Source organism: Colius striatus, chromosome 2, assembly GCF_028858725.1.
Source record: "Colius striatus isolate bColStr4 chromosome 2, bColStr4.1.hap1, whole genome shotgun sequence".
NCBI lineage: Eukaryota > Metazoa > Chordata > Aves > Coliiformes > Coliidae > Colius > Colius striatus.
The window spans coordinates 39,816,957-39,837,053 of record NC_084760.1 but is presented as its reverse complement, the minus strand read 5'-3'; the positions used below and the strand labels follow the sequence as shown (position 1 = coordinate 39,837,053).

General features: G+C 37.5%; 1 protein-coding gene across 3 annotated transcripts in view; it reads left to right on the top strand.

The window, feature by feature from the left end:
* The window catches only part of ATAD2B (ATPase family AAA domain containing 2B), a 79,372-nt gene that overhangs the window by 46,757 nt on the left and 12,518 nt on the right, over window positions 1-20,097 (top strand). For 2 of the 3 annotated variants that reach the window (XM_061989986.1, XM_061989988.1), the window contains 5 exons: window positions 10-145; window positions 454-650; window positions 3,019-3,178; window positions 6,276-6,398; window positions 10,816-10,953. In XM_061989986.1, coding sequence (XP_061845970.1) covers window positions 10-145; window positions 454-650; window positions 3,019-3,178; window positions 6,276-6,398; window positions 10,816-10,953 — 754 coding nt within the window. The remainder of the gene's footprint in view (window positions 1-9; window positions 146-453; window positions 651-3,018; window positions 3,179-6,275; window positions 6,399-10,815; window positions 10,954-20,097) is intronic. The other variant, XM_061989987.1, reaches the window with a different exon arrangement.

Here is a 20,097-nt window from a genome sequence, read left to right as displayed (position 1 = left end):
TTTTTTTAGGTGAAATGTATTTTCAGAATCCAGTATGAAGAGGTTTTTTATATTCAAAGACCAAGCGAAGAAGACAGATTGCGATTTTTCAAAGGATTAATTCTTGAGGAGGCAGCAATGCCCCCACCTAGAAGGAAACAGGCTGGTAAACTAAATTACAATAAACCCAATAATAATGTGACCTGAATGTTTTATAATGTGATATTTGCCTTTTTACAGAAGGTGTGGGTAAATGACTGTGTAATTAACAATTACCAGTGTTAATCAATGTCCAGAATAAGTTTTGTGCATTACAGTTATCAGTTTTGGAAAATGGAGACCTAGGGGATTAAGGATGCAGTGGCAGATTGATGAGGCAGCATAATTATACAGTGAAATTTGGAGTGTCATAATCCCAACAGCTACTGTGTTGTTAGTGTTTCCATTGTCTGACGTCTTGTGTTTATTCCCTAGCTCTTCGTGCTCTGGAAGTTCTTCCTCTTGCACTGCCATGTCCTGCCCGTGAGCTGTCCGAAGCAGAAAAACAGCGAATGGAGGACCAGGAAGAGAACACATTGAGAGAGCTGCGGTTGTTTCTCAGGGATGTTACCAAGAGGCTGGCTACAGACAAACGCTTTAACATCTTCAGCAAACCGGTGGATATTGAAGAGGTCTTGTTTCAGTAATGTGCAAACAATGAAGTTGAAACTATTAGAAAAAAGAATGTAAATTCAAAGAAGGAAATAGATAATAAGAAAAATAGGTGTTTGATCCATGATCTTTCCAATCTAAAATGCTGGTTTTTAGCTAATGAGATAGTGATGCAAGGAGTTGGAGCGTGTTCTTGGACTGTACCAGTGACCTATTGAAAAACCTCGTGTGCTCCTGTCACTTCTGTAACTAAAAGAAGCATTTAAAAATGCCATCACTCCAATTCCTGCCAGTGCTTCAGAAATGTTTGAAACCATAAATATAGTTCTTTAATAGAAGCTTCTGCAGCATTGTAATCATAGGCATATTGGGAAAGTGATCTGTGTTCTGTAATATATTCAGCTTTAATAGTATTGTTGAATAATTTCAGCAGTAATGCTTGTGAATACCATTAATCACAGATGGTAGCACATTATAAGGCATTAACTGGTCGATTATGGAGTGTGCACACCTAACTGATGAGACAGTTACATCTACAAATCCATTTTCAGGTTCTGCTGTATGAATAGAATTGTGTTTGATCTGACTTTGAGATCAGATGCTGGCCCACTGCAAGCTTTGCAAGCTTGCTAATTAAAAAAATATAAATGCTTAATTGCTTCCGAAGAGAAGCAGCACTTGTGGAAGACATTAAGAGACAAATATGGGCTTTTAAAAGTAGAGCACTGTAAAAAGCAGATCTACAGGAATTGAACAGGTGTCTTGGATGAGCCTGTGCAATCCTCTCTTAATCTGAGCTTCCCATAGTGTTCAGTAGCTGTCTGTTTATGAAAGATTGACAAGAGCTCTTCAACATGGCAACTTAAAAGTGTGTAGTCTGAGCAGCAACTTTGATTGTTATTGGGTTTTTTTTGTTGTTTTTTAATATGATGAAACTACTTGGGAGGTCCATTATTCTAGGAGACTCTTTATATTTTCATTAAGGGCAGTTTCTTTCTGCAAAGAACTTGCAGTCTGAACTTAGATGGGTAAGGGCACATAAAGAAAGAATAAAAAAAAGAATCATCCTTGTTTTGTAGATCGAGAGAATTGAAATGTGCATTTGTTACTTAAAGACTTGCCAAAACCCTTGTCTAATATGTCATATATCAGAAGTACATATATATATTTCTAATACGTACAAACCACATGTAATCCTTTTCATCCAAGCACAGGACTATCCTTCCTTTTTCTGCAACAGCCTATCTGCTTGACTTTCTTACAAGACATGTTAAATTTGTTCCACTCCTACTTGTGCTGCAGAGAATGCTGCTATCTGATAAGTCAAGGATTTTCCTGAGTAATTCAGCAGCAATGTTTACAGTCTCCAGTGAAGATTCTTTGAGATGATGTGCCAACAAGAAAAGGAAGCCTTTGGCTTCTGCCTCACGTTTCTATAGAGGGAGACAAAACTACTTCATTAAAAACCACTTCTTAGGGAGCCATTATGGCTTGATATGAATGTGTATTTAACTCTTCAGTGTTTTGGCAGCCACCACCATACATGGGTGATTTCAAAAGAAAATATACCTTTTCTGAGGTTGCCAGTATTTTTGATTGATTGTAATCTTAATCACATTGAAACATTCAAGTATGGGATTTTTTCCGTGAAGTAAATAATGGATTCATAGATTTTGGTTTTTTGTAAACTTTGTTACAGCAGCTGTGCTGATCCATTTGACTATCAAGCTTGAGCCCCTTGTGGTATTATTAATTACGTTAAATACTTTTTAGTGTACCCTAGTGGTTACTAAATCTCCAGTTATGAGCTAAGCTCATAGTAAGCTGTGAACTATTGACACAAGGCTTTCTCTTTAGACTGCCTTTTTGGAGTCAGGCTAATGTCTTCAGTTGATAAAACCTGATTTATTTGTTTTTTAATAAATGTTTGAAGGAACTATTTGATACACGATATTTTAAAGCTGGTAATTTGACTTTTCAGTTTAATGGGAACTTTACCTACAAGGTGAACAAAATACAGCTTCCCTAGTTTTTCCTAATAGGGTTTTGAGTTAGGCTGATTGTTTTTGCCTTTTGAACCCAAGACAGTGTTATAACACTATAAAAAAACCTCCAACATCAGTCTTAATAAAATTAAGAATACATTTATCTTAAAATGTTTTGTCTCAATAATATCATGAAATTCACTTTGAAAGAGAAATTGGTGAGCTACTGAAGAAAGAGTAGCTTTGGAAGTCCTGTGTTTTGTTTAGTCAGGTAAACTTCTGTTTTCAGTGTAAATTTCTTTAGAAGTCAAAATGTGTAGTTAATGTATTAGAGCTAAGCATGTCAGTGTTCAAATGGAATGCATATGGTCCCGTGTCATTTCTGTATGCCATTTGTTTACAGGTTTCAGATTACCTTGAAGTTATCAAAGAGCCGATGGATCTGTCAACAATAATAACTAAAATTGATAAACACAACTATTTAACAGCCAAGGATTTCTTAACAGATATTGACCTGATCTGCAGCAATGCGTTGGAGTACAATCCAGACAAAGATCCTGGAGGTAAGGACCTACTTCGTTTTGGTCTGCCTAAACCTGAAAGCCTGATGTTTAATCACGTATTTGGTTACTATTCGGGCATTTAAATACACTGCTTTCTATGCTCGTTCTGTTCTAAAAATTTGCTTGTAGTATTTATTGCCTAAGAAGCATTTCAATAGGTGACATCAAGACTCATTAATAAAACAACAAGAAGAAAAGCACTTCCTTTTAATCCTAGTTGTGCTTAATCTACATAAGTGCAATCCAATTTGTTCATTAAATATTGTGAAATCATTTTGCAAGGTTAAAGCCTGATTTTCTGTACTTTTCTTGCTTCTCAATTTTTTTATTTTTCTGAAGCATTTTTAAATGTCTCATGAGGACTAGATAAACTACTGTCTGGTCAGGTAGTTAGACTTACTTTTCACATTTGCCTTTTGAATCCAGTGTGTGGATTCAATCCATATCTGTGGAAAATAAACTTTATTTCTTCAATTTATGATGCATTTTGTCTTAAAACAGAAACATACATTGATAAAATGCAGCAAAAGGTTTTCTGTCATCTTGATAATATATTTTTGAGGACTTCTGAAGTGTCATTGATGGACAATTGGATTTCTGAGTCTTCCAGCTTAGAAGACAAGGACTGTGAGAACGTACTACCTGCATCTGACCGATATGTAGTTGTGGTTTAGTGATGGGCTTTGGGCAAAATTGGCATTAATATACGCCCTTTGTTCTCATTTTTAGGCCTTTTTGATCTGTGATCTTGGTTATTTAATTGTAGGAAATGTTTTCTGAAGAGGTTGTTTTCTATTTTAGAGCAGATGTTTTGGGATGGCAGACTTCTAAGGTCAGATCTGCTCAGTATCAAAACAAGTTGCAGGTTCAGTATAGCAGAAATGTGAAATTGCAAAGATGGCTTAGGGAACATCTAGTGGCAGAAGTTTTCATTGAGCTTGTCCAAAGAGAAAAAGTCATAGGAAATATATTTAGAGAACCAAAATAGGCATATATTTTGGTTATCCTTGCCATCAAGACTTAGCTGGAAGAAGTGGATCTGGCTGTTTCTAGCTTAAGTTTTGGATTGCAGTTTCTCATCATTGAGTAGATAATGAAAGATAGTTCTGTCCTCTGCATTGTCAACAACTGATGATGTATTGCTCTTCTGGCATGCAAGATTTCTTGAGCTGCTGAAACAGCACACCGTGTCTATTCGGAGTAAGGATTACATGCATTCAGATGCATTAACTGAATGTTAACCTATAAATGCTCACATTCTTTAAAGCTAGGCATATATATTTGCCTCTGCTTCCTGCTTGAATTTGCAGAAGGATCATACTATACCTATGTCTGTCTGGTTGTTCAGTTGGAAAGGTAGTAGGAGTACTGGACAAGCTGATTTTTATATGCAGTACAGGTACTCAAAACTACCTTCTTTGGGGTTTTTTTTTTGTCCTTCTAGTACTCTGCTATAAAATTTCAGAGAGCCTACATAGTAAGAATTTTAAATTTTTAAAATTTTTTTCATTTTCCTCCATTGTTTGACCAGGAAACATTTTTAAAGGCAGCAACGTGTAACCATTGTCTGTTAGTCATAGTAGTATTAGCTTCTTTGAAGCTTTGTGTGTGGGAAAGTCTTGCCCATCACAGGATCTGAGGAAAGCAAATCAATCAGTTAGTCTGGATTTTATTTTTTTGTTTGTTTTGTGGGTTGTTATTTGTTTTTCATTTTTTCCTCCTCTTTTTTTTTTTGTAAATGCACCTTTAACTTTATTATCTGACCAACTTTTTAAGGTCTGAATTGTCAAATTACATCTGCAAAGAAGGCAGTGCATTTTTTGTGATCTTAAAACATCATGTTTCACAAATAGATGTTGGGGAATATGACTAATTTCCAGTTGATTTAAGAGGTGATAGATTTCCCCCGAAAACATACCTAGAGCTCATTTGAGCTACATACTGGATATTCTTTTTCACCCAGCAGTTTTTCCATCTGTAAAATTTTCTGGTTCTAGAGTTGTAAACCTTGTTTAGTAAATGTTCACTGATATTCTTAATTGTTGTCTTTACTGATTATTAGAACAGATTAAATCTGCTAATTGTATAATATATTGTAGACAGTATTGTTGATGTTTGCTGTTGAAGTACCTCTGTCAGCTGGAAAAAATAATTCAGTATGGATGAATTGACGAATTAAATGTGTTTGTATTAAAAGCAAACAATGAGTGTTGTAGGTTTCATTGAAAGCAGCATTCTAGACATCAATTTTCTCCACATATGGGCTTACTTATTAAATTACAATTACTTTTCAAATTTCAACAGTGTTGGAATAATTTATTTTCTGTATTTCAAAGGTACAGAAACTGGTCGTCTCTGAAAAGAAAGTTTTCTCATGAGTCACATTTACGCTTCTGATGTGGGCGATATTTTTTTTTTTGTCCTGTTCCCCAAAGAGAGATGAAAATGTAGTGAACTCGAGGCTTGTTTCTTGTCAGTTTTTCTCAATGGATTAAAATGAGAAATGGCTATTCAATATAAGCTATAAGCTCTTTTAGCACAATTTTTATTTTTTTTGAGCAGTTGTTAAATAAAAATTAAGCAATAATTTAAGGTTAAAAAAAACCCAAGAGAGCAAAATAAGCTAGTCAGGTCTACCTTACTGACTCGGGAGACCTCCAGCATTATTTTGCAGGCAATATGATTGTTTGAATGTTCCTAGACCCCAGGAGGTAAATTAATTGCTGGACAGGTCTCATGTTACTTTTGAGACCCTCTGCACTGTACTCCATTATACTGTGTAGGTCTGCCTGCAGAAACTGATTTTAGCAAGTTTCTAAGGATTTCATGTTAATATAAGTGTGTTCATCATTCACTGCTTGCATTTGTTTATAAATGCCACTATTGATTAAAGTAACAATACGTACTTCTGCAAACTCCTATGTTTGCTGGGTTGTGGGTTTTGAGTGTGTTGATCTATCTACATTTTCATACAATTGCAGTATTTCCCAGTTATTTCTGTGTATACCAGTGCTATAATATACAATGCAGAACATAAAATGGTAAAGAATTTATATAATTGTGATAAAATTAACAAGTGTGCTGTCCTGTTTTCCAGATAAAATTATTAGACACAGAGCTTGTACTCTGAAGGACACTGCTCATGCTATCATTGCCGCTGAACTGGATCCAGAATTTAATAAGATGTGTGAAGAAATCAAGGAAGCGAGAAGAAAAAGAGGTATGTTTAACTTCATTTATCATAACACAACATATATGGGACAGAAAACAGAATTTATGAATGTCTATATAAAAATTAAATTTAAAGATGAATTACAGAATGCTGGTCAGACTGAGGTAATTCATGTCAAAGAATCACTGAGCTTGAAACCTGTCTACTTTTTACAGCTATGTGAGATGGTCGGACGAGACACCATCCTTTTTTACAAAAGGATCCATTGCTTGTTGGTACAAAAGTTATTGTAGAACGTGGTGAACAGAGAAGTGTTTGGATTATTGTACTAAATGAAGATGTGGTGAAACCAGAGCTGTATTCTAAAACTGCCATGTAATGCAGTGTATTAGCAATTACGATTAGGGAGAATTGCACCCTGACATATGCAGAAAGTGTGCTTTTGGTGATAATCTGTTGATTAAGAAACAACTATTACATTCACATGGAGGGGAGCATGTAGTCAGCATTCTAATAGTCCTGAATCAGGATTCAAAATCACTGAACTGTATTAGAACAAAATTTCGTACTGTTTTAGAGATTACTGATTTCAATAATTCTAGCTTTGCCTTGGGAAGTTGTTTCCTGCTTTGCTACCTGCTTTGGTAAAAAAAGGACATTATTTGATTTCTAGGCTGAATTTGGCTGGTCTTAACTTACAGGTCCTGGTTCTTGAAATACTTCTATCAGTAGATTGTAGACCCTTTATTAATAAATTTCTTTGAACTATACAAGTAGCTGTAGGCTTTCTCTTCTTCAGGCTTAAATGGATACAGTTCTTTTTATTTTCCTATTCAGTCATGCATTTTTTGTCTAATTCTGTACAAGCTTCCAATGTGTGTCTTGAATTGTGGATAAGAGAACCAATTGTAATTCACTGTGGTTGTAAAATAGAACTAATATAATGCTTTCATTTCTCCTCTGTACTTTTCTATTAGAAGTGTAAGAATATTCACAATTCTGGCCTTAGTGTCACGCTGTGAGCTACGCTCAGTTAATTATCCATTACGAGTCCCCCATGATTGTTAAAGGTTATTGCTTCCGAGGTTAAAGTAACTGTAAGAGCTCTTTGTTACAGAGAGAAATTGTATAGCTTTTAAGTTCCTTCTTGCAAGATTCTCAAGAGCTAGTTGAAACACTACCCTTCTTTTTTTTCATGGTGGCCAGGCAATATATATTGCTGGGGGCAAAACCTGTAGACCCTGTTGAAAGAGATGGGTTTTCAGAAGTTATAATTAAGACTGATGGTGTCAAGCAACAAACTTGTATCAGAAAAAGAAGATACTGTTGGTGTCATATGCTGGTTAGCGGACCTTCAGATATAGATAGGTAACTAGTAGTTAACCTACTAGTTGCTTGTGAGTGACAACAGCTCACATAAAATAATTAACAGGTTTCAAAATGAACTCTGTGCATTGGCATGGAAACTGTTCCAAGTGTCACAGATACCTCTAAGCACGTTTGAAGGATTTTCATACTTTTAGACCACAGTGTGGTGATTTCAAGAACAAATGAGCTATGCAGTTGGTCCAGCTTCAGTGTGGAAGACTGAGATCACTTATTGGGTTAGCAAGCACAGAAGATTTGGAACATACAGAGGAAGCTGTGTTAGATTAACTGATTATGAATGAAGTAAAATGTATCAAGCTCTGTAGGTGTGAGGAAACCTTGTACTGTAAAGCAGGCACAAGAGATAATCCTATCCCTGGATTGTCGTATCAAGGTTTGTGTTAGAACATCAAGTAGGTAGCATTTCTTGGCACTGGTAATTGTAATGGATGGAAGGGATGTGAATACTGATTGACTTTGTCATTACTCCTCTTTTGCTCTAGAGAGTGTGCTCAGCAAGAGAGCAGATCAGGAGTATGATAGTGCATCTGCCAGCTTAGACTTTGACATTCCTGTTTTAGAATGTTTTGGACAGAGGCAATACTAATTTTCTTCTTTTGAATGTCCACAAGGTTATTAAGAGTTTTCTGGTTTCTTCTTTAGATTGATTGCCAGATGGTCAGAAAAAAAGTGATTCCCAGATCCTCCTTCTTCCCCTCTGCTCTGTAATAAGAGCATATTTTAAATAACAGGATGTTTCAATGAGGCAATACTTGAGGAAAACTGTGTGAGCAAACTATGCCTTCTGCTGTCCAAAAGCTTTGTGCAATGGGTCACTTAACTCATAGAATAATTTAAATCATTTTGGTTGGGAAAGACCTGTAAGACCATCAAGTCCAATCACTAACCATCTAAATGCAAAGATTGCTTATATGAGATTGTCTCATTCACTGGTCAGGCAACAAGGCTGGCAGCCCAATTCAGCATGATTTCATCAGGTAGCTTCCCTCAGGCAAAGTGATGGGGAATTGAACCCTTAAGTACTTAGTATCAACAAGAATGTCCAACAAGACCTTAAATGTGACTGAAGTCCCAGCGAGTGAGGCTTTTGTTATAGTACAGATTACGCAAAGCTTTTCTTTTCATCTTCCTTTAAAAGTGCCAGACTGGCATGTATATAGTCTGATGGGGAAAAAAGACAAAAATTCCAAACATTCAGTGTCCACATTTCTCTGCATGTGTTTCTGGACTCGTCTTGATCAAGGATGCTTCCTTCAAAAGCCTTACCAGAGTTAAAAATTTTAGCTTATGAACAGCACTTGCGTGAAAGAAGTGCAGTAGTGCTCACAGTGGACTACAGAGGGGGAATAACGGTCCAGCTGTATTGTGAAAATCTACTAGTGGTTCTTAGATTGAGTATAAAATTTATATTAATACCTCCTCAGAGAAGGTCCAGGTCATGTTGCCATCACAGGTTGAATCAGACTAGGTGGTTATGGCCATCAAAAAGGAAATTTGTTTTCTGACAAAACGTGCGCCATACTTGGTTAGATCTTGGACAACATTTTCATGGCTACATCTGGAAAGACCTTAACATTAAACATGAGATTTAGATGGAATTGAATAAGCTGATCTGCACGAGACTTCTAATAGATTCTCTGGAAATGTTATGAAGCGTTTCTGTCGGGAATCACAGAGGTGTTTGGAAGGCAACTGACGTATACTGGAGGCTTTTTAATCTTTACCGAGTTAATAAGCCATTGATTTTCTGAATTGTGCCATGTATTAGCTTTTAATTTTTTTCCAGGATACTGAAGATGAGGGTTAAGGGTAGAAAGCTCTGTATCCATTTTCTTCACAATTCTCTTGGCAAGCTATTTAGCAATCTACAATGGTTTTAAAATGGAAGGTATTTTCTACATCACTTTCTTTTTTCTACAACTTTTTTTGACAGATCTGCCGTTTTTATTTAGCATGGAGATTGGTGAGCAATCTCAAAAGAAGCACTGCAGTGCAACAGAATAATGAACTGTATAATAAAATTAGTATATAGAAGTGAAACTAATGAGATGCTGTTGCTGAAAGTCTATAATTCTAAATATAACAAGTTCTAAGTTGGCAAATTTTAAAAAAACCACACTAAATTATTGGAATTTGAGCTTTTTGTTGAAACCAACAGGTAACAAAGTAGAAGTGGTGGGTATTTGGAGTAGTGAAATCTGCTTGATAGGCAATTGAAAATATTTGTAATGGTATCAAGAAACTTATGCTGTAGCTATTAACTGTTTGGTGAGAGTTCCTTTGTGAATCTTTTTAACTTTTGCATCCGTCAGTCTTAGAGCTTATTTTCAGCTCTTGATCACTTGATTCTGGTTACTTCTGGAGACATGACATGACATCATCAAGATTGTTGCAGTGGGTGGATATGAGATTCTAGTTCCCAAATATGAAACTTCAGAGATTGTCGTTTGTCTTTCACATTGGTTAAGCACATTTTAAATTTTGCATTTTTAGAATTTAATTAAAACCCCTTTGAAATAGTAGAAGCTATGAGATGAACTTCTATTACAGAAAGCAGACCAGACTTTTTATTAGAAGCAGAATCACATTTTTCTTAATCTAAGAGCTCATATTGACTGTGAAATGGATCCATTTTACATAACATAGATCATGATGACAATACAAGGTTTTTATTCAGATACTCTTTTTTGATACGGCATACAATGCCATTATGAATTGCCACTTACTTTAAATCATCTGCTTGAAATTAGGAAAAATTGAAACTGTCAATAAGAATTTGCTTTATAGAGGAAATACGGGTAGAAGAGCGAGGTCTTTGGGGACCCAAGTGTGAGACAGTCATGTTTTTCTAATCTGTCAGAGATGACAATTTTAAGCCCATTCAACCAGTCAGTTATTTTGCCACTAGAAAACAACTATTCCTGATTTTAATATTTGTTTTGAATGTCCAGCTAAGTATTAATTAATGTGTTCTTATTGCAGCATGATACTCCCAGTTGTTTGGCGCTTTTTTTAAATTCAGTAGTTTTATGCAGCTTGATTTGTTTAAAAAGGTGTGGTTATCTTCTGTATGCAGGCTTATCGGTACCAGTGGAACAAATAAATCCTCATGGTTCTACTGTACGGAAAACAGAAGCTAGAGCTGAAGAGGCTTTTCGGAACAAACAGAAACCCACAATGGCAGTTTGGCCCAACTCTGCAAGTAAATGCGCATGTGAGTACCTTGGGTGATAATTGTGCAAAAATATGGTACTAGCAGTGGCAAAGATTTCAAATATGTGTATACTACTGTTTCCTGATTGTTTCTAGAAGTAATTTTAGGCATGAAACATGTGGAATGTGGGGAAATACTCTTTTTCTGACTACAAGGAGTTGGACAGAAGCAGGATTTCTGTTTTTGTTACAAGGAATAACTAAAGCAATATGAATATATGTTTCTTTGTAAAATATTATTTTAATGACAACTCAAATCCAAGATCCTTTTTATCTGAGTGTTAAGATTTGTTTACTCTGTGTATATTCAGAAGTACATACTTACATATTGTTTCATACTCTTTCACATGCACTATAGTTACTTATTTCCTTTCTTCAATACATGCATTATCATGATAAAAGTTAGAAAAGAGATTACATGTTCAACTGTGGTTTTTCTTTGTGAGACCTGATTTTCAATAGTTAATACCCATTATTAGAGGATGTTGAAATACTCTCAGTGAGGCTGTTGGATTAGTCCAATTAAGTGATGAAAATCGCTAGAATTGTGAGGAGTGGCTGTGGTGTAGGTAATCAGAGGCAATGCTAATTATTTTCAAGAGGTCAGTTGATTAGAACAGATAAATACATATTTTTGTTACAAACAAGGTTTATAAGAGAAAGTGAGTATGAGGGATATACTGATAGTTTTGCTTGGCTTTCTTGGTGAAGATTCTGGGGTCCATTATTAATAGCATTATCAATTATTGCTTAATACACAAACCAAATAGATTGAAGATGACAATTTTTCGTTGGTCTTTGTGCTCTCCTTCATGGGGCTTTTCCTTGATGAGAGAATTTTCTAGGCATGGTGATAACTGGCCAGAGTTGAACATTGTTTGTGTGTGAATGATAGAGTTGATGTCAAGTAGTTTAATTAATTAGAGGTGTATAGTTTTATTTCCTGAAGCTGTAATTTCTTCCATTAGAATTAAAGTCAATCGTACAGAATTATGGCTTGAATAAATTGTTATATGATAAATTGATGATGTGAATCCAAGGTGTTCTTTATTCATTTGACAGCATATCATAGAATCATAGAATGGTAGGGTTGGAAGGGACCTTTAGAGATCATCTAGTCCAACCCCCCTGCAGAAGCAGGTTTACCTAGATCAGGTCGCATAGGAACGTGTCCAGGTGGGTTTTGAAAACCTCCAAGGAAGGAGACTCCACAACCCCTCTGGGCAGCCTGTGCCACTGCTCCCTCACCTGAACAGTGAAATAGTTTTTTCTTATGTTTAAGTGGAACTTTTTGTGTTCCAGCTTCATCCCATTACCCCTTGTCCTGTTGCTAGCTACTATAGAAAAAAGGGATGTCCCAACCTCCTGACACCCACCATTTAGATACTTATAAATATTAATAAGATCCCCCCCTCAGTATCCTCTTCTCTAGACTAAACAGCCCCAGTTCCCACAGCCTTTCCTCATAAGGAAGATGTTCCAGTCCCCTGATCGTCTTGGTGGCACTGCACTGGACTCTCTCCAGAAGTTCCCTGTCCCTCTTGAGCTGAGGAGCCCAGAACTGGACACAGGACTCCAGATGAGGGCAGAGCAGAGGAGGAGCAGAACCTCCCTTGACCTGCTGGCCACACTCTTCTTGATGCATCCCAGGATGCCATTGGCCTTCTTGGTCACGAAGGCACATTGCTGGCTCATGGTTAGTTTTTTGTCAACCAGGGCTCCCAGGTCTCTGCAAAAGAGCGAAATCTCATGCATTAGTGTTTGGGACTGTGATCAAATCAAAATTTGTCTTTTAAGGCTGAGTCTGGGGAAAGGGAACTAGTGCTGGAGGAATGCTATGCCTCTAGCAATCAAGAGAGAGAACCAGGAATTGATGAGCAATCAGAAATCTGCAGTATTATATGGGCACACTTAAAGATCGGTATGTTAAGTTCAGTAGAGTCTAGAAACTAGCAACAGTCTTAAAAGAGTATTTGGAGGAAGGAACTAGAGTAGGGTGAGAGTAGAACTGAGCAGATTGTAAGGAGTTTGAATAGCAGCCAATTATATGGTGGATTGTGATTGTATGAATGGGAGAAACAAGTTTAGAGAAAGGATTTCTGAACAGAATTTTAAAGATAGAATGGATGGTTTTTTTGTATTCAAGAACTTAGGTTGTGGAGTGTTTTTTTTCTTTAAAGACTAAAATGTATTACACAGGCAGAGTAACAAGGACAATGATTCATGTATTTTAATTACACAGGGTAAAACCTGTACTTTCTAATTAATAATTCTGAAAATCATCCCTTTTTTCCTGCCAATTTACTTGTATTAATCTTTTTCCTTAGATAAAAATGAGGAAAAAGAATTACCAAACATTATTTTCATGATTAAATTGATTTTTAGGAGCTCTGTTTACAGTATTTTAGAAAATAGCTGCATACAGGTTAATTCAGATGAAACACTTGAGAGTCCTAAAGAAAATGATTGTCAAGCATCTTCTCCCGAAGTAGAGTGGACAAGAGAGAGTGCAGGAGCCTTGCTGAATTTGAAGCCCAGTTTACTCTTCAGGGCTAGTAAAGTAGAGAATGAGAGAGTTTGTCATGTGTGGATTTGTTTTCTGAGATTATGTATTTTGTACAAAACTTTATTATGGATTTTAGCTATCTATTATTTTATGATGTAGTTATTTTTTCTAATGTATTTCATTAGACCAGATGGACTATGAGAAATGTGGTACAAAATAGTTGTTCAATTTGAAGATACGATGGTACAAGTTCCTGAGTTAAGATTGAATCTGCAACTTCCATTTCCCTTGTTGAAGGTACCTCTGTGGTGAATGTGTATCACAGTATAGATGAGTTTTAAAAGGACTGCATTACTAGAAGTTGCTGAAAATACATTTGGGAAGAGTTCTGCCAGAGAGCATTTCAAATATTTTCCTACTGACTGGGTTTTGTTTGAGAGAAGTGCAAGTGTTTGAGTGGAACTTGGAATGGGACATATATCAAAAGCCTGATGTAAGTAGATGTATGATCATAGAGTCTCAAAATTGCTGTCGTTGGAAGAACCTCTGGAGATCATCTAGTATAACTCCCCTGTTCAGAACTGGTTGCTCAGAACAAGGCTGTGTCAGTATGTGTTTGAATATCTCCTAGAATGGAGGCTCTGCAACATGCTTGGGAAACCTCTTATAGTGCTTGGCCACTCTCACAGTAATAGGGGTTTTTTCTTAATTTTGAGTCAAATGTCTCATATTTCAGTTTGTGCCCATTACATTAGCTCTTGTCACTGGGCATCTGTGAGAAGATTCTTGTTTCTATGTGTGTGTGGGAGAGGAAACTACCAGCAGTGTGCAGTTTGACGTGTCTGGTAATCATTGCTAAGTGGTTAGATACATGATAGAGCATAAAACATTAGCATTTCTTTAATTATGGGATGTTGTATAGGAAAGCTTTGTCCTACTGCTCCAGTTTGCCAGTAGATGGAGTATGTTGCATGTTATTTTACTGTCTTGCAGTTGCTTCCTTTAGTGTTACACAGAAATAAAGTGTATCAGGCAGATTTGGTTTTACATTCTTATTCTTTCTTGTGTGTTTTTTTCAATATTTAACAGTAATGTATTGCAGTGATAAACTGCAGATTTTATGTTTTCTTCATTGAGATGTCTTTTATGCTGTAAGACAAGTATGATAGCTATGAAAATAGCATTTGGAGCAAATAAAAATAAAATATTTTGTGTTATGTGAAGCATAAAAAAGATAGGTTTTATTTAAAAGTCATTTTATGAAATATGAAGTAAACACACCGCTAACTTTTCCCAAGAAGTTAAGTGACTAGTGGTCTCCATAAAAAGAACTATACAGAGATCAAGCAAGGATATAAAAAAGTGCTAGTTCCTAAATAAATAATGTTTTGTTTGCCTCTTGGTCTGAGGGTTTTGTTTTGGGATATTTGTTTTGTTTTTGTATTTTCCTCTAAATGATCTTTGCTATCCTATGAAACTATGTGTTTGTGCTTTATAGTGGAAAGGAGGTTGTGTTTTGGCAGGAGTATTTCCAAAAGATATTTTTAGAAATAAAAGATCTTTTGTTTATAATCTTTCTCAGAAACCATTTTATTTGCAGTCCTTGTCTGATAATCTTCTGTTTAGTTTCTTTTTTTTGACCTCTCTGCTGTAGTGGTATCAGTGATCGTTGTACTTCAGGCATCGATAAGACTGCAATAATACCTCATCAAAGGATATGGCAGCCCAGAGGCCATATGGTTTTCATTATTTAACTATTTTTTGTCTTTTGGACTAGTTCTGAATTTGGATTCAAGATTTGGATGCTAGCATGTTAACAGTCATGCAGATGCTAACATTCAAATTCTAGTAGCTGCTGATGTTTTGTCACAAATCCTACACTTGCTACTGTTTTCTTTTCTCCTCCTGCTCTCCAGATGTGACCTGGATTGATTCACACTCGAACTGTAACTTGACAAACACCATTAAAAGTGATTTTCTGGAATTTGAGGACGTCTTCTCTCACAGCTGAGACAACTGTCTTTTCTTGTTTCTTTATCATTTTGTTCTGAAGAGTGTAGGAGTTGGCATTCTGGATAAGAGTAGTTTGATCTTCTGTATCTGATGCTGGTTTCAACCAGATGCTTGTCGTGGTTTGGCCCAGCTAGCACAACAGCACCACGACAGTTTCTTGCTCGATGCCCCCATTCACCCCCACCCTCGTTAAGATGGCGGAGGACCCAGCGAAATGGGAGTAAAAAGATAAGCAAGATTGTTGTGGATTGAGACAAGGGCAGGGAGGGCTCGCTGCCAATTATGGTTCTGGGCAAAACAGACTCCAGTACTCGACTTAGAGAGGAAAGTAGGAAAGTTTATTCTACAAGAAACAGAACAGAATAAAAGCAAAAAGGGAGTAGGATGATGAGAAAATTACAACCAGCACTTTAAGATCTCCCTCCCCCATCCCTCCTTTCTTCCCGGGCCCAGCTCACTGCTCCCGATATCTCTACCTCCTCCCCCCGCAACAGCTCAGGGGGGCAGGGAGTGGGGGATGTGGTCAGTCTCTCACAGATGGGCTTTGCCGCTTCTGTCTTCTCAGATGAGGATGACTCCTGGCATTCTTCCCCTGCTCCAACACGGGGTTCCTCCCCCGGAACACAGTCCTTAACAAACTTCTCTGGTGTGGGTTGTTCCCAGCAGCTGTGGCTTCTGCCGATACAGGTTCCCTCACACGGGACACAGTCCTTGGTGAATATCTCTGGCGTGGATTCTTCACCGCGGTTGCAGTTTCTGCAGTTGCAAGGTCCCTCTCTTGGGACAAGGCCTCTTCTGGGCATAAGTTTAATGAGCTGCTTTGTCGTGGGTTCCTCCCCACAGTTGCAGCTGTGGATATTGGGTCCCTTCCTCGGGACAGGGCCTGCTCCGGCCATAGTGATAAAGGGCCCCTCCTTCGGGACAAGGCCTCCTCCGGCCAAAATCACTGTCCCTGGCTTGGTGCCTTTAATGAAGTGAATCGCTGCCCCTGGTCCGGGGTCAGCTTTAGCAAAATGAGTTTCTGCCCCTGATGCGGGCTCATTATCAAAATGAGTCTGTACCGCTGATGCGGGGTCTTTAAAGAAATGAAAATAAATCTCAGCTTCACCAGGTCTCTCCATAGAATGCAGGGGAGTCTCTGCTACAGTACACCTCCTCCCTTTCATCACTGACCTTGGAGTCCGCATGGTTGTTTCTCTCACCGTTCCTACTCCTTGCACCACCACCAGCCAGAAGAAGAGAAAAAGGGGCAGAAGAAAGAAAGAAAGAAGATGGAGGAAGACACCTCCCCTTCCGGCTTCTTCTTAAAAAGTGATCGTGGAGGCGTCTAATTGGCTCAGCCCCAGAAGTGGGTCTGGCTCTGAGCTGGGGAGAGTTGTGAGCAACTTCTTGCAGGAGCCATCTTTGCAGCCCCTTCCCCCTTACCAGAAAAGGCTGTCATGTCAAACCATGACAATGCTTTAAAAGGGAGTTGCAAACATGTGAGAAATACATTTGTTTGTTTGTTTGTTTTTTAATGCCTGATTTTGAAGGAAATACCAGCTTAGCTGATTCTGAGTTGGTTAGCAGTTCTTTTAAAACCCACAGGCTTTCTCATTTTTCTAATTTAAAATGACATTCCGTTAATTTTTGGGAGTTAATGAATCCTAACTGCCTTTTTTTGGATCCAATCAAACTTTTGGTCTCAGTGATACCTACTGGCACAGAAATTTTCTTTCAGCACTATTAAGTACTTGCTTCTTGAATTAATCAAATGTTTTTTTCTCTGACAAAGGGCAAAGAGGATTCTACAGTTTACCTCATTGGACACTTTTTTATATTGCCTTCTTATTCGTGTTATTTCTGACTCAGTAATGCAAGATTGCTCAGCATCTCTTAAGGAGCATTTCCTGAAATCATTATCACATTTTTTTTCTTAAGAAACATGGCAGAAAGATAGACTTTTAAGAAAAATACTTTTCAATTAGTTCTTCTTTTCTCTAAGGTGTACTTACATGTAATGTAGTAAAAAATTTTCAGACCTTTTGGATATCTTACTTCTTCCTCTCTTTTGAAAACTATGTCAATGTTTGCTTTAAATTGTTTAAAGACTTGGGACAAACTTTCTGTCTGCAGAAGCTGTTAATTTTGTGTGGGTTTTTTATACCCATTTCTTCAGATTTGTTTTACGTGTGTCTGTGTGTTTGGTTTTGGGTTGGGTTTTTTCTTTTGTTTTACATTTCCCTCCTTGACATGAGAACCAACCAGCAAGCATAAATGCTGTAAGCTCTATTGAATGTAATTTCAGTTAGGACAGAAGCCTCTTTGCTTGTGAGTTGCAGAGAACTTTGTTTGCTCATGGCTCTCTTGCAGCAGGGACGGTGGTCTTCAGTATTCTGAAGCCAACTGATTTTACCAAAAAATGTATAAAGCTGTAATAGTTGCTATTGTACGAAGCTACTCAGAGAGGGAAAATGAGCAGATCTATAGAGGTGGAAAGGGTAAAAATCATCTCCACAGGTGATATTCATCTGATTGTCTCTTCTATTCTGACTTCATTTTTCTCTTTTCTTTTCCTTTTGTGTACTTTACTAACATAATTACTCTGGTTTCATGTAAATTCTATTTTCAGCTCTGTTTCCCATAGCAATAATACCTATATTCTCTGTCCATCTCTGCTCCCCTAGTAACTTCTCATTCATTTAGCTGGATTCAGACAGATTTGACAGGATTTGATGACTGAAAGATTAGATTTCTGCAGGTTTTGTGAAAAGGTAGCTGAATAAATCTACGTGTCTGCTCAAGAAAAAGACTAGATTAAAAATGGTAGTTTTCTGTTCTGCCTGGCCTTGTTAACTGATCAGTTAAAACATTGTATGTGCCAGACAGGGTATGCACGCCTCAGATATAGTCTGTCTTGTATCCTGGTCAGCTGGGATAGGGAAGAACAGAATATACTGGGAGAGTTTTGGGAAAAATATTGTGAAGGCCTTGAGTCTGGGAGCATGGTAGGGGAAATTAGTTGACTAGGGGGAGAAAATGCTGGGGATACTGCAGCCAAGAATGTGGGTTTTTTTGAAACATGTTTCATTTTGTTCTAGCAAACTTGACTTCTCTGTCTTGAGTTGAGGTGCTCAGGTTCTTCAAGTATTTTTCCCTCACGTGAAGTGCTATACAGGCTGATGAAGATCATAAATATGTTAAGTTTTTGCATACAGTTTTTTTACTGTGTTTGTCAGGTCTATGCCTTGAGTGCTTTCCATGTAAGTGAGGAGAACAACATGTCTTTTAGGGGTTACGTACTTAGTCGTTTCAAGCAGATCAAACTGCAGGTTGCTGCTAAAGATGCTGTCTTGCCTTTTCACTGCTTGCACAGTCCCACTGTTTCCCCTGTTCCAGCACTGCCATTCATGATTGGGAAAGCTCAACTGAAGATGTTGAAAACTAACCCATAAAAAACCCCATAATGTTTCAGACGGATTTAGTTCCCTTATCTGTTTTACTGCAGGAACAGTAGTGCCGGCACAAATGAGGTAGTGGAAATGCTATAGCTGGCTTTGGAGGGAGAAATAGCTTTATTAGTGGAAGCTGGCACCTCACTTTGCTTTTTAAGCCATTGTGGAACTCTGCTCTGTTCTTTCTTGCTGCTTATCTCTGACTGCAGTTTGGGACTTTGTGACTAAAAACTCCAGAGACTTTCAAGTGGACTATTCGGTGTCTCTTGGTAAGGCATGTGGAGCTACTGGAAGCAGCTAAATTACTGTGGCAGATATATAGGGATCCTGGATGCTGCATAAGAGAACATAAATTGCTGGTAATAAGTACTTCCTCAAGGCTTTGAGTTACTTTACACACAAGACATCAGAAAGAAGTTTAGGGTTTTGATCATGGAAGAAAAACTGAAAGCACATACATTGCTTCAAGTGGTTCTTGATAACTGCAGACAGAAAATCTAGATCCATGGTGATCTTGCTTGCCATGAGAATCTCCTTTGGATTTTAATCCACAGGAATTCTTCGTGAAGTAAAGGTAACAACAGAGAATCCACTATTTGACGGATGTGAATTTTATCATTTAATGACAGAGGATTCACCTTCTCTGATGGACTTTTAAGCAGTGCAGAGGCATATAAGAGTCTTCTGTAGCATGAAGTGTACTTGTTAGTTTCCATTATTACTGGACTACATTCAATGTACTGTAGTAGTCAAACTAGAGAAATTTCAGGGGAAACTTACTTGCTTTGACTGCTACATCTTCTCATTAGAGTTCATGCACATTAAGGCAAGCAGACTTGCATGTTAGTGGCTGACAGTCTTTGAATCTCCTCATGGTATCTGTTTCCTTTTCCAGCTGTTAACTTTATTTCTATGTAGTCTGCAACTCTGTCTCTGTGCTGCAGGCTTTGGGGGATATACCTCAACTCTGAATCTTCTGTACCATTCACCCATGTTTCTGAGATCTGTTTTCCTTAGACTGTACGAGATGGAAAGTTACCTCTACATCTTGCACAAATACTTCTGGAATATGGGAAGGATCTGCATTGTTTTGTTTATATTGTTTGGCTTTATTTTTTTACTATCACTGTGATATAATATCCAAGAGCTGTGCTCTGCTGTGGATAAGGCTGGTGTACACCCCTAAGTAAGG